This window comes from Salvelinus fontinalis, chromosome 5 (genome assembly GCF_029448725.1).
Source record: "Salvelinus fontinalis isolate EN_2023a chromosome 5, ASM2944872v1, whole genome shotgun sequence".
Taxonomy (NCBI): domain Eukaryota; kingdom Metazoa; phylum Chordata; class Actinopteri; order Salmoniformes; family Salmonidae; genus Salvelinus; species Salvelinus fontinalis.
The window spans coordinates 50,895,812-50,922,005 of NC_074669.1; the positions used below are offsets into that span (position 1 = coordinate 50,895,812).

Genomic DNA, 26,194 nt, shown 5'->3' on the forward strand with positions numbered 1-26,194 from the left:
GTTCAAGGTCCTGTTGGTTCCAGACTTGGTGCATTGGTACCGCTTGCCGTGAGCTAGCAGAGAGAACAGTCTGTGGCTTGGGTGGCTGGAGTCTTTCACAATTTGTTGTGCCTTCTTCTGACACCACCTGGTATAGATGTCTTATATCAGGCAGTGCCAGTCGCCATATGAAACGGTGATGCAGCCAGTCAAGATGCTCTTGATGGTGCAGCTGTAAAACTTTTTGAGGATCTGAGGGCCCATGCCAAATCTTTTCAGCCTCCAGGGCATTGTTGTGCCGTCTCGCTACTGTGTTTGTGTGTTAGGACCATGACATATCCTTAGTGATGTGGACAGCGAAGAACTTGAAGCTCTCGACCCGTGCTCTGCCCTCTATTTTCTGAAGACCACGATCAGCTCCTTTGTCCTACTGATATTCAGGGAGAGGTAGTTTTCCTGGCACCACACTGCCAGGTCTCTGACCTCCTCTATATAGGCTGTCTCATCGGCGTCAGTGATCATACCTACCGCTGTTATGTCGTCGGCAAACTTAAAGATGGTGTTGGAGTCGTGCATGGCCAGTAGTAGTGGGTGAACAGGGACTATTTATTTTATTTTTTTATTTCACCTTTATTTAACCAGGTAGGCTAGTTGAGAACAAGTTCTCATTTGCAACTGCGACCTGGCCAAGATAAAGCATAGCAGTGTGAACAGACAACAACACAGAGTTACACATGGAGTAAACAATAAACAAGTCAATAACATGGTAGGAAAAAGAGAATCTATATACAATGTGTGCAAAAGGCATGAGGTAGGCAATAAATCGAATAATTACAATTTAGCAGATTAACACTGGAGTGATAAATCATCAGATGATCATGTGCAAGAAGAGATACTGGTGTGCAAAAGAGCAGAAAAGTAAATAAATAAAAGCAGTATGGGGGTGAGGTAGGTAAATTGGGTGGGTAGTTTACAGATGGACTATGTACAGCTGCAGCGATCGGTTAGCTGCTCGGATAGCAGATTTTTAAAGTTGTTGAGGGAGATAAAAGTCTCCAACTTCAGAGATTTTTGCAATTCGTTCCAGTCGCAGGCAGCAGAGAACTGGAAGGAAAGGCGTCCAAATGAGGTTTTGGCTTTAGGGATGATCAGTGAGATACACCTGCTGGAGCGCGTGCTACGGGTGGGTGTAGCCATCGTGACCAGTGAACTGAGATAAGGCGGCACTTTACCTAGCATAGCCTTGTAGATGACCTGGAGCCAGTGGGTCTGACGACGAACATGTAGCGAGGGCCAGCCGACTAGGGCATACAGGTCGCAGTGGTGGGTCGTATAAGGTGCTTTAGTAACAAAACGGATGGCACTGTGATAAACTGCATCCAGTTTGCTGAGTAGAGTATTGGAAGCTATTTTGTAGATGACATCGCCGAAGTCGAGGATCGGTAGGATAGTCAGTTTTACTAGGGTAAGTTTGGCGGCGTGAGTGAAGGAGGCTTTGTTCCGGAATAGAAAGCCGACTCTAGATTTGATTTTGGATTGGAGATGTTTGATATGAGTCTGGAAGGAGAGTTTGCAGTCTAGCCAGACACCTAGGTACTTATAGATGTCCACATATTCTAGGTCGGAACCGTCCAGGGTGGTGATGCTAGTCGGGCGTGCGGGTGCAGGCAGCGAACGGTTGAAAAGCATGCATTTGGTTTTACTAGCATTTAAGAGCAGTTGGAGGCCACGGAAGGAGTGTTGTATGGCATTGAAGCTCATTTGGAGGTTAGATAGCACAGTGTCCAGGGAAGGGCCGGAAGTATACAGAATGGTGTCGTCTGCGTAGAGGTGGATCAGGGAATCGCCCGCAGCAAGAGCAACATCATTGATGTATACAGAGAAAAGAGTCGGCCCGAGAATTGAACCCTGTGGTACCCCCATAGAGACTGCCAGAGGACCGGACAACATGCCCTCCGATTTGACACACTGAACTCTGTCTGCAAAGTAGTTGGTGAACCAGGCAAGGCAGTCATTAGAAAAACCGAGGCTATTGAGTCTGCCGATAAGAATATGGTGATTGACAGAGTCGAAAGCCTTGGCCAGGTCGATGAAGACGGCTGCACAGTAATGTCTTTTATCGATGGCGGTTATGATATCGTTTAGTACCTTGAGCGTGGCTGAGGTGCACCCGTGACCGGCTCGGAAACCGGATTGCACAGCGGAGAAGGTACGGTGGGATTCGAGATGGTCAGTGATCTGTTTGTTGACTTGGCTTTCGAAGACCTTAGCTAGGCAGGGCAGGATGGATATAGGTCTGTAACAGTTTGGGTCCAGGGTGTCTCCCCCTTTGAAGAGGGGAATGACAGCGGCAGCTTTCCAATCCTTGGGGATCTCAGATGATACGAAGGAGAGGTTGAACAGGCTGGTAATAGGGGGTGCGACAATGGCGGCGGACAGTTTCAGAAATAGGGGGTCCAGATTGTCAAGCCCAGCTGATTTGTATGGGTCCAGGTTTTCCAGCTCTTTCAGAACATCTGCTATCTGGATATGGGTAAAGGAGAAGCTGGGGAGGCTTGGGCGAGTAGCAGCGGGGGGGGCGGGGCTGCTGGCCAAGGTTGGAGTCGCCAGGTGGAAGGCATGGCCAGCCATTGAGAAATGTTTGTTGAAGTTTTTGATTATCACGGACTTATCAGTGGTGACCGTGTTATCTAGCCTCAGTGCAGTGGGCAGCTGGGAGGAGGTGCTCTTGTTTTCCATGGACTTTACAGTATCCCAGAACTTTTTGGAGTTAGAGCTACAGGATGCAAATTTCTGCTTGAAAAAGCTGGCCTTTGCTTTCCTGACTGACTGCGTGTATTGGTTCCTGACTTCCCTGAACAGTTGCATATCACGGGGGCTCTTCGATGCTATTGCAGTTCGCCACAGGATGTTTTTGTGCTGGTCGAGGGCAGTCAGGTCTGGAGTGAACCAAGGGCTATATCTGTTCTTGGTTCTGCATTTTTTGAACGGAGCATGCTTGTCTAATATGGTGAGGAAGTAACTTTTAAAGAATGACCAGGCATCCTCAACTGACGGGATGAGGTCAATATCCTTCCAGGGTACCCGGGCCAGGTCGATTAGAAAGGCCTGCTCGCAGAAGTGTTTCAGGGAGCGTTTGACAGTGATGAGGGGTGGTCGTTTGACCGTGGACCCGTGGCGGATACAGGCAATGAGGCAGTGATCGCTGAGATCTTGATTGAAGACAGCAGAGGTGTATTTGGAGGGCAAGTTGGTCAGGATAATGTCTATTAGGGTGCCCATGTTTACGGATTTAGGGTTGTACCTGGTGGGTTCCTTGATGATTTGTGTGAGATTGAGGGCATCAAGCTTAGATTGTAGGACTGCCGGGGTGTTAAGCATATCCCAGTTTAGGTCACCTAACAGAACAAACTCTGAAGCTAGATGGGGAGCGATCAATTCACAGATGGTGTCCAGGGCACAGCTGGGAGCTGAGGGGGGTCGGTAGCAGGCGGCAACAGTGAGAGACTTATTTCTGGAGAGATTAATTTTTAAAATTAGAAGTTCGAACTGTTTGGGTATAGACTTGGAAAGTATAACAAAACTTTGCAGGCTATCTCTGCAGTAGATTGCAACTCTTCCCCCTTTGGCAGTTCTATCTTGACGGAAAGTGTTATAGTTGGGTATGGAAATCTCAGAGTTTTTGGTGGCCTTCCTAAGCCAGGATTCAGACAGGGCAAGGACATCAGGGTTGGCAGAGTGTGCTAAAGCGGTGAGTAAGGCAAACTTAGGGAGGAGGCTTCTGATGTTGACATGCATGAGGCCAAGGCTTTTTCGATCACAGAAGTCAACAAATGAGGGTGACTGGGGACATGCAGGGCCTGGGTTTACCTCCACGTCACCCGAGGAACAGAGGAGCAGTAGGATGAGGGTGCGGCTAAAGGCTATCAAAACTGGTCGCCTAGAGCGTTGGGGACAAGGAATAAAAGGAGCAGATTTATGGGCGTGGTAGAATAGATTCTGGGCATAATGTGCAGACCAGGGTATGGTGGGGCACGGGTACAGCGGAGGCAAGCCCAGGCACTGGGTGATGATAAGAGAGGTTGTATCTCTGGACATGCTGGTCTCAATGGGTGAGGTCACCGCATGTGTGGGGGGTGGGACAAAGGAGGTATCAGAGGTACGGAGAGTGGAACTACGGGGTCCATTGCAAACCAAAACAATGATAACTAGCCTGAACAACAGTATGCAAGGCATATTGATATTTGAGAGAGACATACAATAAGGCATAAAGTGATTGCAGGTCATGATTGGGAGAGCTAGCTAAAACAGCAGGTCAGATAACAGCAGCTAGTCAGCTAACACAGCAACAGAAGGTAAAAATGGCGACGACCGGGCAGAGAGGGTCGGATTAACTACACACAGATCCTGAGTTAAGGCACAGAGCCGACAGATAAAACACAAATAAACAGAATGGAGTACCGTGAATTAATGGACAGTCAAGCAGGCATAAGCTATGTAGCCAAGTGATCATAGTGTCCAGGGGGCAGCCGTAGATGGAGTAGTGAGGCCTCCACTAAGCTAGCCCGCGGCGTTTAAAGTTAGTAGCCAGGGGGGGTGGTCTGCTCAGACGGAGGGGGTCTGCTCAGACGGAGGCCGGTTGAGGGCACAGCGGATGGGGTATTTGTCTGCAGACCAGACGTGTTCGTGTCGACAGAGAATCCAAGCCGGATGGCGGTGGCGAAAGAGAGGTTGTGAGTTGTAGAATTGTGTTTGCTAACTGGTGCTAGCTTCGTGATTCAGACAGCTAGTCATGGGTAGCAAGCTAGCAGAAGATGGAGGTCTGTTTTTAGCCACGCCGTGCAATTCCGTCGGTAGATTAGTGGGGTTCCGTGTGGTAGAGGGGACCAATCCAATTGTCAAAATAGTTATAGTGGCCTAAGAAGATTGTTCGATTGACCTGTTCAGATAGCAGCCGATATGCTCAAGACAGCTAACGATTAGCGGGCCGCAGTTAGTATATGGACGTTCAGGTTACGTCGCGATGGAGGGGCCGGTTGAAATACTCCCTCGGGCAGATAACGTCGGTATCCCAGTCGTGAAGGCCCGGTGGGGCTCCGCATCGGCAGTAAAACGGGTCCGGATAGGTGATTGTAGCCCAGGCGTGGCTGATGGAACTCTTCAGCTGGCTAGCTCTGGGATAATTGGTGTTTGCTCCGGAATTGATGTTAGCCGATAGTCACTCGGATAGCAGCTAGTTAGCTGCAAGATCCAGGTGTAAATGTCCAGAGCTTGAGGTAAAAATCCGGGGATATGGAGAGAAAATAGGTCTGGTATGCTCTGGTCTGAGTCGCGTTGTACAAAACTGGCAATAGTTTTCCGAGCTAAAGGATAGCTGATGAGCGCTAGCTGTGGTTAGCTGAACTACTAACGTTAGCTTGTGAGCTGGCTAACTTCTGGTTAGCTTGTTAGCTTCTGTTGTAGATTTCGGATACGAGGTGAATAATACTTTTGAGGAAGAAAAGAAAACAGATCCGACCCACATTTGGTGAGGTGGGTTGCAGGAGAGTGTTTTGAAGTTGAGTTTTTAAGAAGAAAATAATATATATATAAAAAGATATGCAAAGAAAAATATTTATAATATATATATACACGGGACAAGACGAGGACAATGGACATCTGACTGCTACGCCATCTTGGGTTTAAGCACACAGTCCTGAGGGGCCCCCGTGTTGAGCGTCAGCATGGAGGATGTTTTATTGCTTACCCTTACCAAATGGGGGCGGCCCATCAGGAAGTCCAGGATCCAGAGGATCCAGTTGCAGAGGGGAATGTTCAGTCCCTGGGACCTTAGCTTAGTGATAAGCTTCGAGGGCACTATGGTGTTGAATGCTGAGCTGTGGTCTAGTGTAGAGTGCAATAAAGATTATATCATTTGTGGATCTGTTAGGGTGGTATGTGATTGGAGTGTGTTCAGGGTGTCAAGGATGATGGTATTTATGTGAGCCATAACCAGTCTTTCAAATAATTCAATGGCTATAGATGTGAGTGCTATGGGGCCATAGTAATTTACACATGTTACATTGGCAGTTTTGGGCACAGGGACTAGGTGGTCTGCTTGAAACATATAGGTATTACAGACTGGGTCAGCGATCATTTGAAAATGTCAGTGAAGACACTTGTCAGCTGGTCAGCGCATGCTCTGAGTAGGCGTCCTGGTAATCCATATGCGGCCTTGTGAATGTTAACCTGTTTAAAGGTTTTACTCACATCACCTACGGAGGGTGTGATCACACAGTCGTCGGGAACAGCTGGTGCTCTCACACACGTTTCAGTGTTGCTTGCCTTGAAGACGGCATTTAGCATGTCTGGTAGGCTCGTGTCACAGGGCAGCTGATAGCTGGGTTTCCCTTTCTAATCTGTGATAGTTTGCAAGCCCCGCCACATTCGACGAGCGTCAGAGCCAGTGTAGTAGGATTCAATCTTTGTCCTGTATTGACACTTTGCCTGTTTGATGGTTAGTCAGAGGGCATAGTGGAATTTCTTATAAGCGTCCGGGTTAATGTCAGCTACGGAGAGTGTGATCACACAGTCGTTGGGAACAGCTGGAGCACTCACGCACTGTTCAGTGTTGCTTGCCTTGAAGACAGCTTTTAGCTTGTCTGGTAGGCTCGTGTCACTGGGCAGCTGATAGCTGGGTTTCCCTTTCTAATCTGTGATAGTTTGCAGGCCCCGCCACATTCGACGAGCGTCAGAGCCAGTGTAGTAGGATTGACACTTTGCCTGTTTGATGGTTGGTCAGAGGGCATAGCGGGATTTCTTATAAGCGTCTGGGTTACTGTCCCACTCCTTGAAAGCAACAGCTCAAATCAAATTAAATCAAAATCAAATCTTATTTTGTCACATGCGCTGCATACAACAGGTTTAGACCTTACAGTGAAATGCTTACTTACAAGCCCTTAACCAACAATGCAGTTTGAAGAAAAATACAATAAAAAGTAAGAGATAAGAATAACAAATGATTAAAGAGCAGCAGTAAATAAAAATAGCGGGGCTATATACAGGGGGTCAACGTACAGAGTCAATGTGCGGGAGCACCTGTGTCGAGGAAATTGAGATAATATGTATATGTAGGGCGAGTTATTAAAGTGACTATGCATAGGCAACCATTTGATTAGCTGTTCAGGAGACTTATGGCTTGTGGGTAGAAGCTATTTAGGAACCTCTTGGACATAGACTTGGCGATCTGGTACCGCTTGCCATGCGGTAGCAGAGAGAACCACCTATGACTAGGGTGGCTGGAGTCTTTGATCATTTTTAGGGCCTTCCTCTGACACCCCCTGGTATAGAGGTCAAGGAGGTAGAGGTCAAGGATGGCAGGAAGCTTGGCCCCGGTGATGTACTGGGCTGTACTCGATGCTCTCGACATTTTGAGGATCTGAGGCCCATGCCAAATAGGTTTTGTCGTGCCCTCTTCACGACTGTCTTGGTGTGCTTGGACCATGTTAGTTTGTTGGTGATGTGGACACCAAGGAACTTGAAGCTTTCAACCTGCTCCACTACAGTCCGTCGATGAGAATGTGGGCGTGGTCGGTCCTCCTTTTCCTGTAGTCCACAATTATCTCCTTCGTCTTGATCACATTGAGGGAGAGATTGTTGTCCTTGCACCACACGGTCAGGTGTCTGACCTACTCCCTAAAGGCTGTCTCATCGTTGTCGGTGATCAGGCCTACCACTGTAGTGTCATCAGCAAACTTAATGATGGTGTTGGAGTCGTGCCTGGACGTGCAGAGGGGACTGAGCACGCACCCCTGAGGGGCCCCCATGTTGAGGATTATCGTGACGGATGTGTTGTTACCTACCCTTACCACCTGGGGGTGGCTCATCAGGAAGTCCAGGATCCAGTTGCAGAGGGAGGTGTTTAGTCCCAGGGTCCTTAGCTTAGTGATGAGCTTTGTGGGCACTATGGTGTTGAACGCTGAGCTGTAGTCAATGAATAGCATTCATTATAGCAGTTGAGATTGCATCATCTGTGGATCTGTTGGTGCGGCATGCAAATTGGAGTGGGTCTGGGTTTTCTGGGATAATGGTGTCGATGTGAGCCATGACCAGCCTTTCAAAGCATTTCATGGCTACAGGCGTGAGTGCTACGGGTCGGTAGTCATTTAGGCAGGTTACCTTAGTGTTCTATGGTCTGCTTGAAACATGTAGGTATTACAGACTCAGACAGGGAGAGGTTGTAAATATCAATGAAGACACTTGCCAGTTATTTCGCTCGTCTGGTTGGCTCGTGTCACTCGGCAGTTCTTGGCTGTGCTTCCCTTTGTAGTCTGTAATAGTTTGCATGCCCTGCCACATCCGACGAGCGTAGGAACCGGTGTAGTATGATTTGATCTTAGTCCTGTATTGATGCTTTGCCTTTGCCTTTGATGGTTTGTCAGAGGGCATAGGACAATTTCTTATAAGCTTCCAGGTTAGAGTCCTGCTCCTTGAAAGCAGCCTGCTCAGTGTGAATGTTGCCTGTAATCCATGGCTTCTGGTTGGGGTATGTACTTTGAGTCACTGTGGGGACAACGTCCTCAATGTACTTATTGATAAAGTCAGTGACTGATGTGGTGTACTCCTCAATGCCATCGGAAGAATCCCAGAACATATTCCAGTGTTTGCTAGCAAAACAGTCCTAAAACAGTAGTTTAGCATCTGCTTCAGCTGACCACTTTTTATAGACCGAGTCAGTGGTGATTCCTGCTTTAATTTTTACTTGTACACAGGAATCAGGATGATAGAATTATGGTCAGATTTGCCAAACAGAGGGTGAGGGAGAGCTTTGTAAACGTCTCTGTGTGTGGAGTAAAGGTGGTCTAGAATTTTTTTCCCTCTGGTTGCACATTTAACATGCTGATAGAAATTAGGTAAACCTGATTTATGTTTCCCTGCATTAAAGTCCCCGGCCACTAGGAGCGCCACCTCTGGATGAGCATTTTCCTGTTTGCTAATGGTGGTATACAGCTCATTGAGTGCGGTTTTAGTGCCAGCATCGGTCTGTGGTGGGATGTAGACAGCTACGAAGAATACAGATGAAAACTCTCTAGGTAGATAATGTGGTCTACAGCTTATCATGAGATACTCTACCTCAGGCGAGCAAACCCTTGAGACTTCCTTAGATATCGTGCACCAGCTGTTGTTTACATAGATGCATAGGCTCTGGTGTCTTACCAGAGGCTGCTGTTCTGTCCTGCTGAAAGGATGTTTAACCCGCAACCTGTATGTTCTTAAGGTCGTCGTTCAGCCACGACTCGGTGAAACATAAGATTTTACAGCTTTTAATATCCCGTTGGCAGGATAAACGTGTTTCAGTTCATCCCATTTATTTTCCAACGATTGAACGTTAGCTAGCAGGGTGGAAGGCATGGGTAGATTAGCCACTCATCGCCTGATCCTCACAAGTTACCCTGATCCCCTTCTGCGAAATCTGCATTTCCTTCTCCAGCAAATAATGGGGATCTGGGCCTGGTCGGGGGTCTGTATTATATCCCTCCCGTCCGACTCATTGAAGAATAACTCTTCATCCAGTTTGAGGTGAGCAATCGTAGTTCTGATGTCCAGAAGCTCTTTTCGGTCATAAGAGACAGTAGCAGAAACATTATGTACAAAACAAGTTACGAACAACGTGTAACTTGCCTTTATCTTAGCACAGATGTTGCCTGTAATCCATGGCTTCTGGTTGGGATATGTACGTACACTGCAGGGACGACGTTATCGATGCACTTATTAATGACGCCGGTGATTGATGTGGTAAACTACTCAATGCCATCGTATGAATCTCAAAACCTATTCAAGCCTGTACTAGCAAAGCAGTCCTGTAGCTTAGCATCCGTTTCATCAGACCCCTCCCGAATTGAGCATGTCACTGGTACTTCCTGTTTGAGTTTTTGCTTGTAAGCAGGAATCAGGCGGATAGTGGTCAGCTTTGCATTCGTCTTTGTGTGTGGACTAAAGGTAATCTAGAGTCTTGTTTCCCTGTAGTTGCAAAGGTGACATGCTGGTATAAATTAGGTTTGGGTTAGAGCTACCATGCACTGAATATCCAAATACACCAAATAACTACACACTGTGCATACTTTACATATTCAAGTAAATTAAGATAAAGAACGTTAACATAGGTTCTGTATTAAATGGCACCCTATTCCCCATTGTGCCCTGGTCAAAAGTAGTACACTATATAGTGGATAGCGAGCCATTTGGGATGCACACTTTATCCTTCAAAGTCAAACTTTAGTCGTTTTCCTCGCCTGTGCTACTCTCAGCCTCTCAGTCTCTTACTGTAGCAAACAGTAAAAGCTTTAACCTGAACACAAGAACAAGGGCCAGGCAGTCTCTCTCTAGTGGCTTTTAGGCTAGCATAAAGTGGGCAGGGCACTGCATATTCATTCTGACCTGCTAATGCCGTATTACCTTTATGCAGAACTCCCTTGCGGGCTGGCAGGCTGGGTGACCTGTCCCGCTCAACAGAATGCAAAGCGGGTGGAGCCAAAGGGGTTAAGAGCAATGCCACTAAGAGACTTATGAATGGAACAGGGATGGGGCGGGTGTGTATTTTGTGGTGTGCGTGTGGAGCTGTACAGAGTTAAATGATAAAAGGATTCGGATTTAAAAGCTGCAGTAATTGCAGCGAATGCAATTTTCTCAATGAGAAAATGTACTATTTCTTGGGAAATTAAAAGGATACAGAGGAAAATGCAGATATCAATCACTTCTCTACCAGCGAGATGAATCATTTCATGGTGATCAACATCTCTCATTGTCTCATTCAAATATACTTTATACCAAGAGATGTCCTTTATGGATGGGTCACCATCTAATTTCACATGTTATATAACTAACATGTACTGTAGCTAGGTAGGTAAAACTAATTTTGCTTTGATGTCCAATGGAAGTTCATACATCTGTACATACAAGTGTTATCTTATGCTACACCATTTAACACCTGTCGTCGACAGCATCCCTTCGTTTGCTTCCACATTTAAAGGTAAAATTAAAGGTAAAATAAATAAAAATTGAATCAATACAAGTGGATGGGTCAAAGAATTCTGGAATGAACACAAGGCTTTTCCTTCTAATTTGCAGATGCGGCTGCCATATTTCTCTCGCAGAGGTAGGTGGTAGTCAGTTAGATGTTAGATATGAAGTGTGTGTGTGCATGTGCGTGTGCGTGTGTGTGTGTGTGTGTGTGTGTGTGTGTGTGTGTGTGTGTGTGTGTGTGTGTGTGTGTGCGTCTGCGTGTGCGTCTGCGTGTGTGTGCGTGCGTGTGTGCGTGCGTGTGTGTTTGGAGTGCGTCTGCATGTGTGTGTGAGAGAGAGAGACTGAGCGTCTGTGAGGGCAACAAGTGCACTGGACGTTTATGTTTCATGCAGCAGCCAAGACGGACAGCCGCCTTGTTTTCAATAATAATCCAACAATTAGTGAAGAATTAGGACCAGACTTCCTTATGTGTTGTAATCAACCAGAGCGAGTCTTCCAAGTCTCTGCAAACAGACATGGGCTGGGTCCCAAATGGCGCCCTTATTCCCGACATAGTAGCGGCCCATAGCGCTCTGGTCAAAAGTAGTGCACTATATTGAGCATATGGGGCCATTTGAGATACAGCCAGAGAGTAGGCATTCACCACGCATGGATGTCTCATCACCATCACCATCATTCAATCTAATATACAAACCCGATGACATTTGATGACGCATCTCTGATTAACTGGGGCAATGAGTCGTTTTCCCAGAACTCTGACAGATGCACATACTGTCAAGGAGAAGAAAGATACTGGAGGAGAAGTGAGGGTACTTGTGTAACAGACGAAGAGTCCAAGTGGAGCAGAATAGGAACGAAAACACGAGGGGAAAAAATATGCGTCAATCCCAAATGGCACTATAGGACCTATATAGTGCACTAATTTGTCCAGAGTACTATGAGCCCTGGTCAAAATATAAAAGTGCACTACAAAGTGAATAGGTTGCCATTTGGGATGCCTCCACTATTACACAACATGTGTTTTGTCACTGCTGCATGTAAAGTCTCAGTTTATTGGAATGTCATGGACAATTATTGTTTATGGTCAATTAGATCAACTTCAATACTAGAATTCTCCTTTATAGAGTGAGAAATCATCTAATAGATGATTTGAGTAGTGTATGTGAAGACTGCGTATATGCTATATAAAGCCTTTATACATTGTAGTTCGTTTAAACTGGGACACTGGTTTTTACAGGAAATTGATTGATTGATTTGTTATAAGTCTCTTATATCTTTCAGACCCCCAAGTCAACGGCTAATAAGACACTGAATTTTCATCTTCTTTCCGTAATGTTTAGAGTTTGGATTCAAACTCTGGTGAGGCCAGGTCTGATAGGGGATCAGTACATTATTGCCCAGTACGTTGACACTAGGTGCGATCAGCCTTGTAACCCTGGAACCATTTCAGAGTTGTCGAGAGTTGTGCCTGAATGAATTAGAAGCGATGGTTCAGAATTACCGGGTCGAAAATGAAATTGCGGCAGACTCCCTCGCGCGAGTAAATCAAGACTATTAAACACTTTTCATTTCCTTTAAAACCACTTTACTGTACCATAAAACGTGAGGAGTCACGCAATAAACATCTCGCCTCGGTTTAATACCGCGATAGATAATGAAATAAATGTCTAAAAAGGATTAAAAAGTGCATGGCCTTGCAAATCTGTAAACAGCCGTCTTCTTTTTTGGGGTGTGTGATGGGGGGGGGGGGGGGGGGGGCTAACATCTATAATTATAATACACGTGTTCGGAGAGAGTTTACTGCTATCCCAATATTGGTGGAGTAACAAGGCCACAAAAGCACACCCAAGGACGGGGCGCACACTTGGTACAGGGGAAGGCGGGGCAAAAAATGTAACAAGGCAGAGAGAGAGAGAGAGAGAGAAGTAAAACGAGGGGGTGTGATGTACGATTGAGTGCCCGATGTAAACCGCGTCGCAGCCGCTGCGATATTTACAACCCCGCGCCAAGGTGTTCACAGGATTTTAAAAGGCATTTTCTAATTACGTTACTAGGCCCCTGCAGCGAGTGCTTGCCTGCATCCCAAATGGCAGACTATTCCCTATGGGCCCTGGTCAAAAGTAGTGCACTATGTAGAGGATAGGGTGCCATTTGGGACAGGCTCATTGTCTAGCGGGAACTGAGTGGCACATTGTGGTGGTCGACACGTGGGATTGGCCAGTGACTCACCGTGTGCATTACCAGGCAGCAAAGGTGGCAGAGGTACACAAGTGATTTACATCTACGTAAAATCCTAGGTCCTCGTGGTTAAAGCTGAGCGCGGTGAAAAGCAAACAGCCGGTCAGGATGTCATTTTTAACCTGGGCGGGTTGCTTTATGTGTTGTTTGCACACACCTAATGTATTCCCACAATCTTGAGTAGGCAATCAAACGTCCTATGTGTGTGTGTGTGTGTGTGTGTGTGTGTGTGTGTGTGTGTGTGTGTGTGTGTGTGTGTGTGTGTGTGTGTGTGTGTGTGTGCGTGTGTGTGTGTATGTGTGTGTGTGTGTGTGTGTGTGTGTGTGTGTGTATGAGTTTGTGTGTGTGTGTGTGTGTGTATATGAGTTTGTGTGTATGAGTTTGTGTGTGTGTGTGTGTATGAGTGTGTGTGTATGTGTGTGTGTGTGTGTGTGTGTGTGTGTGTGTGTGTGTGTGTGTGTGAGAGCATGCACACATGTGCATGTATGTGTGTGTATAAGGGCCATACTGTAATGATTCTCTGTTTATATATGATATACTGTATATACTACACATATACCATATGTTAGACTTTCTGTGTTCTGCGCTCAGAGAAACTAATATGAAACAGGTTGACAATGAAATTATTATCTGTAGGCCTACATATGTATATGTGGTATGTGTTTGGGTGTACTGTATCGTACACGTAGGATCTTAACTGGATCCCTCTTTTGTTGCTGAGAATGTTCCTGCGCCGCAGTGATTTACATAAATTCTAAGGATGGTGGTTTGAAATAGTTTCACTATTGGAATAGCATCATACATTGTTGTCGGATATCCGGATATTCAAAATACATGTGTTTATTTTGTATGTAGATTTTTAACCGGAGCACTGCTGCGCGGGGGATAGGTTGCACTATTACTGCAGCTTCGGAAGTTATAAGGGGTGTGTAGCGTGTTACAGTCTGAATTCAAAAATGTATTATATAGATATATATTTTATCTCACACATTTACACACAATACCTGGTAAGCAACTCCAGTGTAGATTTGGCCTTGTTTTAACGGATATTGTTCTGCTGAACGGTGAATTCATCTCCCAGTGTCTGGTGGATAGCAAACTGAACCAAGTGTTTCTATAGGGTATTTCCTGTGCTTAGCTCCATTCTATTTATTTTTTATCCTGGAAAAACTTCCCAGTCCGTAATGGTTAAAAGCATACCCATAACATGGTGCAGTATGCTTGAAAATATGAAGAGTGGCACTCAGTAATGTGTTGTATTGGATTTGCCCCAAACATAACACTATACAGTTGAAGTCGGAAGTTTACATACACTTGGAGTAATTAAAACTTGTTTTTCAACGACTCCACAAATTTCTTGTTAACAAACTATAGTTTTGGCAAGTCGGTTAGGACATCTACTTTGTGCAGGATACAAGTCATTTTTCCAACAATTGTTTACAGACAGATTATTTCACACCTAATTCACTGTATCACAATTCCAGTGAGTCAGAAGTGTACATACACTAAGTTGACTGTGCCTTTAAACAGCTTGGGAAATTCCAGATCATGGCTTTGGAAGCTTCTGATAGGCTAATTGACATAATTTGAGTCAGATGGAGGTGTACCTGTGGATGTATTTCAAGGCCTACTTTCAAACTCAGTGCCTCTTTGCATGACATCATGGGAAAATCAAAATAAATCAGCCAAGACCTCAGAAAAATAATTGTGGACCTCCACAAGTCTGGATCATCCTTGGGAGCAATTTCCAAACGCCATACGGAACCACATTCATCTGTATAAACAATAGTGCGCAAGTATAAACACCATGGGACCACACAGCCGTCATACCGCTCAGGAAGGAGACAAGTTCTGTCTCCTAGAGATGAACGTATTTTGGTGCGAAAAGTGCAAATCAATCCCAGAACAACAGCAAAGTACATTGTGAAGATGCTGGAAGAAACAGGTACAAAAGTATCTATATCCACAGTAAAACAAGTCCTAAATTGACATAACCTGAAAGGCCGCTCAGCAAGGAAGAAGCTACTGCTCCAAAACTGCGATAAAAAAGCCAGACGACGGTTTGCAATTGCACATGGGGACAAAGATCGTACTTGTTGGAGAAATGTCCTATGGTCTGATGAAACAAAAATATAACTGTTTGGCCATAATGGCCATGGTTATGTTTGGAGGAAAAAGGGGGAGGCTTTTAAGCCGAAGAGCACCATCCCAACCGTGAAGCTCAGGGGTGGTAGCATCATGTTGTGGGGGTGCTTTGCTTCAGGAGGGAGTGGTGCACTTCACAAAATAGATGGCATTATGAGGGAGGAACATTTTGTGGACATATTGAAGCAATATCTCAAGACATCAGTCAGGAAGTTAAAGCTTGGTCGCAAATGGGTCTTCCAAATGGACAAATGGCTTAAGAACAACAAAGTCAAGGTATTGGAGTGGCCATCACAAAGCCCTGACCTCAATCCTACAGAAAATGTGTGGGCAAAACTGAAATGGCGTGTGTGAGCAAGGAGACCTCCAAACCTGACTCAGTTACACCAGCTCTGTCAGGAGGAATGGGACAAATTTCACCCAACTTATTGTGGGAAGCTTGTGGAAGGCTACCTGACATGTTTGACCCAAGTTAAACAATTTGAAGGCAATGTACCAAATTCTAATTGAGTGCATGTAAACTTCTGACCCACTGGGAATCTGATGAAAGAAATAAAAGCTGAAATAAATCATTATTTCTACTATTATTCTGACATTTCACATTCTTAAAATAAAGTGGTGATCCTAACTGACATAAGACAGGGAATTATTACTAGGATTAGATGTCAAGAATTGTGAAAAACTGAGTTTAAATGTATTTGGCTAAGGTGTATGTAAACTTCCGACTTCAACTATATACACAAGGCAAAAAGTGAATTGCTTTGCCACAATATTTGCAGTATTAGTTTAGTTTCGGAATATTTTTATTCTGTACAGGCTTCCTTCTTTTCACTCTGTCATTAATATTAGTATTGTGGAGTAACTACAATGTTTTTGATCCATCCTCAGCTTTTTCCTATCACTTTGTAACTGTTTAAAAGTCACCATTGGCCTCATTGTGAAATCCCTGAGCAGTTTCCTTCCTCCCTGGCAATTGAGTTAAGAAAGATATCTGTATCTGGTACACCATCTAATATGTAATTAATCATTTCACAGTCCACAAAGGGACACACACTGTCTGTTAGTTCTTTTTACCCGTTTACCAATGTACTGTGAGCTACTGGAAATCCTCTGCTATTTGTGGTTGAACCTGTGTTTGCAATTCACTGCTCGACTGAGGGACCTTACAAATAACTGTATGGGGTACAGAGATGAGGTAGTCATTCAAAAATCATGTTAAACCCTATAATTGCACACAGAGTGTGTATTCCTGACAGGTGTCACTGTCATTGTACTAATTGTCTCACTGTTCTCTCCCGTCTTCACAATGACACAAAGGTGTCAACCGTTGTGTGTGTTTCTGTGTTCTAATATGAGGTGGCTGCCATACCCAAGGGATTATGGCACACACACACACACACACACACACACACACACACACACACACACACACACACACACACACACACACACACACACACACACACACACACACACACACAAAGTTAGTTCACAGACAAAGCCTCTTTCCTCAGTTCTCCTCCCTCCTGGAAGGCCTAGTGTCTCTTAGCACCATTGAACTGCCCCCTCTGGGGCTGTTGTGACATAATTACTATATCAGACCCTCTGTGTAATTCCTGCTTTTCTGCTCCCGTCTTTCCCTCCCCCTGTCTCCCCTCTGCCTCCTCTATGCCTCCACTCTGTCTCCTCTACAGTGAACTCCAAACGTATTGGCACAGCAACACATGTTTGGTTATTTCGGCTCTGTACTAGAGTACTTTAGATTTGAAATCCTACAACAACTATGGGTGTTAAATAGCAGACTGTCAGCTTTGATTTTAGGGTTTTCATCTATATCAGGTAAACCATTTTAGAAATTACAGCACAGGAAAAATCCTATAGAAACACTTGGTTCAGTTTTCTTTCCACCAGACACTGGGAGATGAATTCACCTTTCAGCAGGACAATAAGCTAAAACAAGGCCAAATCTACACTGGAGTTGCTTACCAAGAAGACAGTTTTGACTTAAATCTACTTGAAAATCTATGGAAAAATCTGAAAATGGTTGTCAAGCAATTATCAACAACCAATTTGACAGAGCTCAAAGAATTTTGAAAATAGTGAAATATTTCTGTATTTAATTTTCAAGAAATTTGCAAAAAGGTCTAAAAACATGTTTTCACTTTGTCATTGTGGGGTATTGTGTGTAGATGTGTGAGATAAAAAATATATATATTTAATCAATTTTGAATTCAGACTGTAACATAACAAAATGTGGAATAAGTCAAGGGGTATGAATACTTTCAGAGATCATAGCAGGTAGATGTGAAGCATAAAAATACTTTTAAGTACTACTTAAGTCGTTTTTGGGGGCATCTGTACTTTACTATTTACATTTTTGACAACTTTTACTTTTACTCCATTCCATTCCTAAAGAAAAACATTTACATTTTACTCCTTAAATTTTCCCTGACACACAAAAGTACTCGTTACATTTAGAATGCTTAAACAGGACAAAATGATGGCACCTATTAATATAATGCTTTGTCATCCCTACTGCCTCTGATCTGGAGGACTCACAAAACACTACTACTACTGTGTTTGTAAATTATGTCTAAGTGTTGGAGTGTGCACCTTTCTGTCCTTAATTGAAAAATAATACCAAAATAGTGCCATCTAGTTTGCTAAATATAAGGAATTTGATGTATAGCATTTACTTTTACTTTATACTTTTACTCAAGTATGACAATGTTGTACTTTTTCTACCACTGCACTTAAGGACATTTAAAACCAGATACTTTTAGACTTTTGCTCAAGTAGTATTTTACTGGATAACTTTCACTTTTACTTGACTCATTTTCTGTTAAGGTATCTTTACTTTTACTCAAGTATGACAATTGAGTGCTTTTTCCACCACTTCCTGTATCTAGGTTGGAGACCGTGTTCAGTCGGAGTTGATCAATCTGTGTTTTCAGTCAATTGGTTATGTAACAGTCCTGACCTGTTTTATGTTGTTTTTTATGTGTTTATGGTCAGGGCGTTAGTTTTGGGTGGGCAGTCTATGTTATTTGTTTCTATGTTGGTTTTGGTTTGCCTGGTATGGCTCTTGATTAGAGGCAGGTGGTTTGCGTTTTCCTCTAATCAAGAGTCATATTTAGGTAGGGCATTCTCACTGTTTGTTTGTGGGTGATTGTCTCCTGTGATGTCTTCGTTGTGTTCGATGTTATTCACTATCGGGGCTGTTTGGCTGTTCGTACGTTTCGATGTAACGTTCCTGTTCGTGAGTTTACGTTTGTCGATGTAAGTTTATGTTCAGGTTCCGTTCGTTACGTTTTGTTATTTTGTGTAAGTTTTGAAAGTGTTTTGTTTTGTTTAGTGGCCGTCGTATTTGTAATAAAGATGGCTTATTTCCCTGACTCCGCATTTTGGTCTGAAGATCCTTCTCTCCTCACCTCATCTGAGGATGAGGAAAGCGACAGCCTTTACAGGTTATTAGACCAACATTTAAGTTATCAACAGCTGTGGCACTGTAGGTCATTGCCATTTTAAAGATATACTGTAAGAGTAACACTTGTTTGGTCGATAAATACTGTGTAATAGAGCTGTGAAATACACCTCAATAAAAGTGAATGAATCGCTTTTGGGTTACCGTGAATACCATTCGCCAGATCATAGTTTATCTGCATTTTTTTGGGTGAATTATTCGGTACAAAAAATACAACATATTTTCATGGGTAGAAAGAATAGGGAGGCAAAATGAGATTGCCTTCCCAAAGAAATCAATTTGACTTTTGATTCCTATAACAAGATGTAACACTACATGTCTCTCTTTTTGGGCCACTAATGGAGAGGAGCATTGCAATTTGGGAGAAAGTAATAGCTCCGAGCTTTCGGCCTCTACACTCCCCTGAGATTCATGAAATCAAGTGTGTGCGTGTAAAGATCGGTCGATAGATTTGAATGACAGAAACACATTTGGCTCTTTAGCTCTGTGTTTGTGAAGTGAGACTGCATGTGATTTTGAATAGCCGAATAGCAGTCTGTCTACGCAGGATCGAGTGTCAGTCTGTGCGATGTGTAAGTGCAGACCATGAATCAGGTATGATGGAGGGTTTGGCCAACATGGTAACACGAACACATGTTGGCTCCATCATAGAATAGGTATCAAAGGCTCAAAGATGACGCCTAAATAACCAGTCATGTCAAATATGGGTTGGAGCTAAGCTGGCCAAACTCTCTCCATGTACAGTATGATTGCCTTTCAGTGGAAATATGGTGTGTCTATTATAGCCAATCATGTCAGGTGTTGGTTGAAGCCAAATTGGCCATACTGTCCATAGAAATTGTGTTGGAGTACAAAAATGGCATCTTTAGCCAATTAAGTCAGGTTTCAGTTGGAACTGAGTTGGCCAAACTATGTTCATGTTACGATTGCCTTGGACTGCAAAAAATGGCATCTTTAGCCAGTCATGTCCTGTTTGGGTTGGAACAGAGCTGGCCAGACTGTCCCTCTACGATTGCCTTTTTAGTGCAAATATGGCGTCTATAACTAATCATGTCAGGATTCGTTCCGAACCAGGTTGGTCAAACTCTTTGGTGCAAACATGGCGTCCAACAAACTCAGCTTTGGACACTGTGACCCACCTGTCTGCGCAGATCCCTGGTCTTCTTGGTCATCTTGTCGATGGCAGAGTTCAGCGGGTCTCCTTTCTCTTTCCTGCCAGTCTGTAGAGAGAGAGAGAGGAGGGAACAGAGAGACACAGTGTTACCTCAGTGTTACCTGTGTAACATTACTAATTCATCATCACACACACAATTGCTCACATCAAAAAAGTGCATTATGCTTGTAGTACACTACAGGAGGGAATGGGAGCACAAAGGTTTGTGCTGCGGTTAAAAGGGAGGAGAGGAGGGGAATAATTCCTGGAATACTCTCTGCCTCCGGTTTCTTATACAGTAAGTGCCTTTGGCTGTTCAAGATGTAAGAGAAAGCAGCAGGGCGGGATAAAAGAAGAACGTGAGGGTACTAGAATACACACCGATTGAGAAGGAGAGTACAGAGCAAATAAGATGGAGTGGTGACAGACATCAGACGAAGACGACTTGCATGGGAGCAACTATGGAACCCTTTCTGAGAAATTCCATCAAACATGAAACCAAGTTAGCAGGTGAGGTACTGTAGGCTTTGGAGGTACACAAGGAATTGTGGCTAGGTGGGTTTCTGTACATGCTAACTAGGCCACGTGGACTGGGTTGGTAACACCAGCCGAACACTACGAACGGCAGCTTTAATCCAGCTTCTATCTCAAGGGGTTTAAGCGCTCAACAAATGACGCCCGTTGTTGTTAGTGAATGTGTGACTAAAAATACTAAATTATAGCTTCTTTCTCAAGGGTCTTTAGCTGTCACTGAATAAACCCCTATTCTGTTAGCGAGTAAGCGGCTAGAAAGACAAAACAGAGAGAGAGAGAGAGAGAGAGAGAGGGGTCAATATGAGGCCTTGTCCTGTTGGAGAACAATTAGGAGTTTCTGTGGAGTTAGCGGCAGCTAGGCTGCTGGCCCTTCCTTCTGCCCCCTCTTCCCCCAGGCCCTCTCAGACAGTCCACAGCTGGTTACAGTCACAAGTGTCACCTCACGCTAAATGACAATAACATCTATCCCACTCTCTCTCCCTCCCTCTCCCTGACTTTCACTTTCTCTTTCTCTGTTTCTTTCTTTTCTCTCTCTCTCTCTTTTTCTCTCAAAAAAATAGAACAATCAAGTGGTGGCCATTAAATATTGATGGCAGACTAAAGGCGAGCGATGTTTCATTTCAAGGGTCACGGTGCTGCAGCAAAATAGGTGAGATTCCATCTATTGTCTCAGGGATCGGGCGAGGAGGGGGCAAGCAACAGGCAGCGTTCCCTAGGGGGCCTGGGGGGCTCGCCGGGCCGGGCGGTTGGCTGGTTGGCGGTTGGATGCATTGTCATGCCTCAAGCTGTGAACAGTTAATAAGTATAAAACAGATTGCCTATCAGAGATATAAAATCCATTACCGCCTGATGGAATCAAAGGAGAATCACTGCCAGAGAGAAGGATAAACGGTCCTCCCTCAAAAATATATTCATTGTTTATGGGCTACGGCGAGCGTAAATAATGCTGAAGCTGAGACAATGATATTCCAAAGCATTCTGGTAATTACCTTGGTAGACTCCCTTTCATTTTCGCAGTGACCCCTTTGGAACGTATGGGGTCCCATTTGGAGGCCTATGACGATGAAAGGGGAGATAACCTTTGCGTCGGGGACTTCCATTAAATATGGCATAAAGATGCTATCATTAATGTTGTGTTAGGAATTTGTTTTAGGAGGGTTTAATATGGTGATTAGGGTGGGCGATGAGGCGGCTTGATTCCTACAGTCCGGGGTTAGATGTCAGGGGTTAGGCATTGCCCACAGCTACGCTTCTTAACCTCTTAACCTCGGGAGGGAGGGATGGATGGAGAGGAGAAGGGAGAGGGGAATAAAAATGACAAGAAAGGGAGAGGAAGAGAGCGAGCGATAAATTAATGGCAAAAAGGAAGGTGAGTGAATGCAAGAAAGAGGGGAGACAAACAGATGCTAAAAAGAGAGCAAGGGGAGCGATACATTGGACATACAGTATGTAGGGGACTTCAATAGAATCCTTGGGGATGTAAGAAGGCGGGGGTTAAACAAACCCCGTTAACAAACACTGTTTGCCACATTCAACATGAATTCAGTGACAACCAGGTGCAATCTGCTGGCTAGACTGACAGCTCGGTTCATTAGAAGCGGTCTCTTACTGCAATACCTTAGTTAGCGAGCCCATCAAAGTTAGCGAGCCCATCAAAGATCCGAATCAACAGATTGTACAGAGACGTCGGTGATACTCCAGTCAAAGCAACACCAGAGAATACAACATTAATTGCCTGGTTGCCGTAGCAACCCCATTCCAATTCCAGCCCTACAGTGGAGTGTGTTAACATCATTATCTTGGTGGGAAGAGAGAGCGACCTAACATCTACAGATGTAGGATCTTAATTTGATCACTCTTTTGTTGCCCAGCAGGAAATGCAAACTTGTAGCGTATTCAAGATTTACAAAGGCTTCTAAAGTTTGTAATGTCAAACTTGACTTGACCTAATGATACATCTCTCAACCCCCTACAAAAAATGTCCATTAATTAGAATCCACATAATAATACACATTTCCTTGTGCTGCAGGATTATTTTCATGCTGTGGCAAACTGGCTGAAATTAAGATCCTACATCTGTACACGTTCTCCCCTCCTAGCCTAGCAAAGAAGCAGAATCATAATAATATGGAGGGTAGTGTAGATACTGGACATACCGATGAGTGGTAAGGATGACCATTTACATGAACAGTTAGACATATTTTGGATGTGAACACCATATCCTCATTATGTCACTATGGGAGAGTTCCGCATGTCTGGTCCACTCTATTACAGAGCCATTACAATACTACATCCACTCCGCTTTACAATGCTAGATACGGGAGATAATGGTGGCCCGTATAGCCCTCAATGTGACGTTCCTCATTTTACAGGCCTACATATTGTTGTGTGTCCTTGGCTAGATATCCCACTTTAGTCTTGTTGGAGTGTTCATTATTTGTCCCACTGAACTGAACCAAGTCTAAGTCCCAAATGACACCCTATTCCCTATATAGTGCAATACTTTTGACCAGGGCCCTGTCTCCGTTGACTGAACTATAGATTTCTTAAAGGAGATGTTGTGCTAGGGAGGATGTATGTGTAGTGTTACCATTATCCGTATGATACTGAAAGCAGAAAAGAACACTCAACGTCAGCGGTCGTCTATTTGTCTATTTTGTGCCCCAATCAGAATTCAGATCAGACCTCTCCAACTCCCTTCATTCATTCTTTCATTCTTTGGTTTCTTTTTTTTTTTTTTTGTCGTTCTCCGCGCGTGGTGCCTCGAGGTTAACGTTTTCTGTCACTCTCAATGTGTTTGTCACCACCAGGGCTATAAACATTATTGTTTCCCATTAGTCCTGAAATTGCTTCCCATCAAACAAGACCCCAAAAAATTGCGAGAGGGGAATGCCCCCAGCAGATCGCTCTAAACGGCGATGGCCCCCCTCTTTAAAACCGCGCCTCCACCGCCCGAGAGCATTCTCGGGCCAATCATAGCAATTTAAACAGTGTCCAGGCCCTTCGGGCCCCTCTGCCTGTCCACAGGGTCTTATTTGGGTCCCTGGGAGAAGTAGGCACCGGCGAGGGGGTAGGCACGACCCAAGGGTTATACACTCCAAAAGACCTATTACAGAGCAGGAACAACTTCCTGTCCTAATAAAACAACCAATCAGAGACCTCTATTTTGAGACATGTAACAATAGAGTGATAACCTAATGTAAGTGACAGCCATAAGGGTTGGCAAGACAGCACAAACACATCTAGGATCAGGTTAATGGAGTGGACTGTTCTTCCAGAATATTCTTACCTTATCATGAGGGGTTATTCAAGTGACCCTCTTGTCCTATTTTTTTATGACTGCTACTTTTTTCGAAATATTGTCTGGTCTGGTTCAAGACGAGTGAGATCTTGCCTGACACACTTAGCACGCGGGTTTATGGGGAGACTCTCTTATGGAGTACTTCAACTGGCACTTGAATAGGTCACTCTTGTGAAAGAGATGTGATCTCAATGAGAACAACCCACGTAAAGAAAGAACGCAAACACGGCCCTCCAAATTGTGACTATTTGTACGTTTTATAAATATTGCCTGGCCTTGGGTATTGTTCTGTTCAAGACGATGGAGATCGATGACAGCCCATGGTAAATACACGTCTCTGTGTACAGCGAGGCAGTGAGTGTCAACGACTGAGTGGGAACCCTACACAATGTCTGCATCCCTAGTCCTATTTGGGGTCAAAGGTTAGGTCTAAAAGTTCTGGTCTCTGAAAGACAACCATGAAGAAAAAAAAGGTCCATTGAAATAGATATGATTGCTCCCATTCATTTAATATATTGCTGTTTTGCCCGAGGACCAAGGCCACTGCAACCAGTTGATACATGGATTTTCCCCCATATAGATGTTGAGCAGCATTAGGAAGTCATCATTTGACACACACACACACACACACACACACATTCCTCAGCCACGGTCCTAATGGTAATAGAGCACAGTGCACCAAACAGTGAGGAGAAACCCTCAGTCTCATAATCTGGATTGATAGGCCCGGGCTGCAAGCCCATATTTAACCAGGCAAGGGGAATGGAACAAAAGGCAAACCCACCTAGCATACACACAAGTGTGTGCGTGTTTTAAATGGTTCTTCAGCTCTTTTAAGGTTCCTTGGAGAACTCTTGCCCGATAAAGAACCTTTGAATTAACCAAATGAGACCCACCGTATTGCAGGAACGTTTATTGACTTCTAACCCTTTTTATTAAACATGTTTTTGAGCTACAGACTTCTGGGTTGTACCATTGGATTTGTCTATTTCCATCAGTCTGTGATTAACGGTGGCTGAGCTAGAGTGGTGTTTCTGAGCTAGAGTGGTGTTTGTGAGCTAGAGGGGTGTTTGTGAGCTAGAGTGGTGTTTGTGAGCTAGAGTGGTGTTTGTGAACTAGAGTGGTGTTTGTGAACTAGAGTGGTGTTTGTGAACTAGAGTGGTGTTTGTGAGCTAGAGTGGTGTTTGTGAACTAGAGTGGTGTTTGTGAACTAGAGTGGTGCTTGTGAGCTAGAGTGGTGCTTGTGAGCTAGAGTGGTGTTTGTGAGCTAGAGTGGTGTTTGTGAGCCAAGGGGGGATCCCGAAGGGGTCCAGGGCCAGGTCTTTTTACAAAACCGAAGCTCCTCCGAAGCACAACCCAACCAAGCCGCACTGCTTCTTAATACAGCGCGTCTCCAACCCGGAAGCCAGCCGCACCTATGTGTTGGAGGAAACACCGTGTACCTGGCCCCCTTGGTTAGCGCACACTGCGCCCGGCCCGCCACAGGAGTCGCTGGAGCGCGATGAGACAAGGATATCCCTACCGGCCAAACCCTCCCTAACCCGGACGACGCTATGCCAATTGTGCGTCGCCCCACGGACCTCCCGGTCGCGGCCGGCTGCGACAGAGCCTGGGCGCGAACCCAGAGACTCTGGTGGCGCAGTTAGCACTGCGATGCAGTGCCCTAGACCACTGCGCCACCCGGGAGGCCCGGTTCTTCTACATTCCAAGGACATAGTGTATATTATACTGTAGTAAGCTCAGAAAGTGGCTGTCACAAACTCCATACTCCACACAGTTGTCACTGACTATTTGGATTTTAATTTCCCGCTACGCTTATCAATTCTGTAGTTACAACATTCATATCAATTCATTTTGATCAGATCTTTGTATTGGTAACCTTATAATATGTCAACTAGTTTCGTCTTCTACTTGTAGCCCTGGTTGTCCTGAAAATAAAATGATGTGTGTAACATTTCTTGTGTTGATTCAAGAGTGAAATTAACAATGTAAATAGTTAACCTGTCTAGGATGAGGGTGCCGCTAGCGGCACTCCCCCCCCACCCCCACTGAAAAACCAGTGCCGCGAAATTAAAAAAAAATATATTTTTAAAATATTTAACTTTCACACATTAAAGTCCAATACAGCTAATGAAAGACACAGATCTTGTGAATCCAGCCAACATGTCCGATTTTTAAAATGTTTTACAGGGAAGACACAATATGTAAAGATGTACATCTATTACCTAAAAACACATTAGCATAATCCACCATCTTTTATTTGTCCACCAACACCAGTAGCTATCACCAATTCGGCTAAACTAAGATATTTATAGCCCCTAACCAAGAAAAAAACTCATCAGATGACAGTCTGATAACA

The 26,194-nt window shown here is 44.5% G+C and overlaps 1 protein-coding gene across 1 annotated transcript in view; it reads right to left on the reverse strand.

The window, feature by feature from the left end:
* The window catches only part of LOC129855793 (catenin alpha-2-like), a 515,406-nt gene that overhangs the window by 144,337 nt on the left and 344,875 nt on the right, over positions 1-26,194 (reverse strand). The window contains exon 6 of the mRNA XM_055923816.1: positions 19,987-20,067. Within this exon, the coding sequence (XP_055779791.1) occupies positions 19,987-20,067 (81 nt within the window). The remainder of the gene's footprint in view (positions 1-19,986; positions 20,068-26,194) is intronic.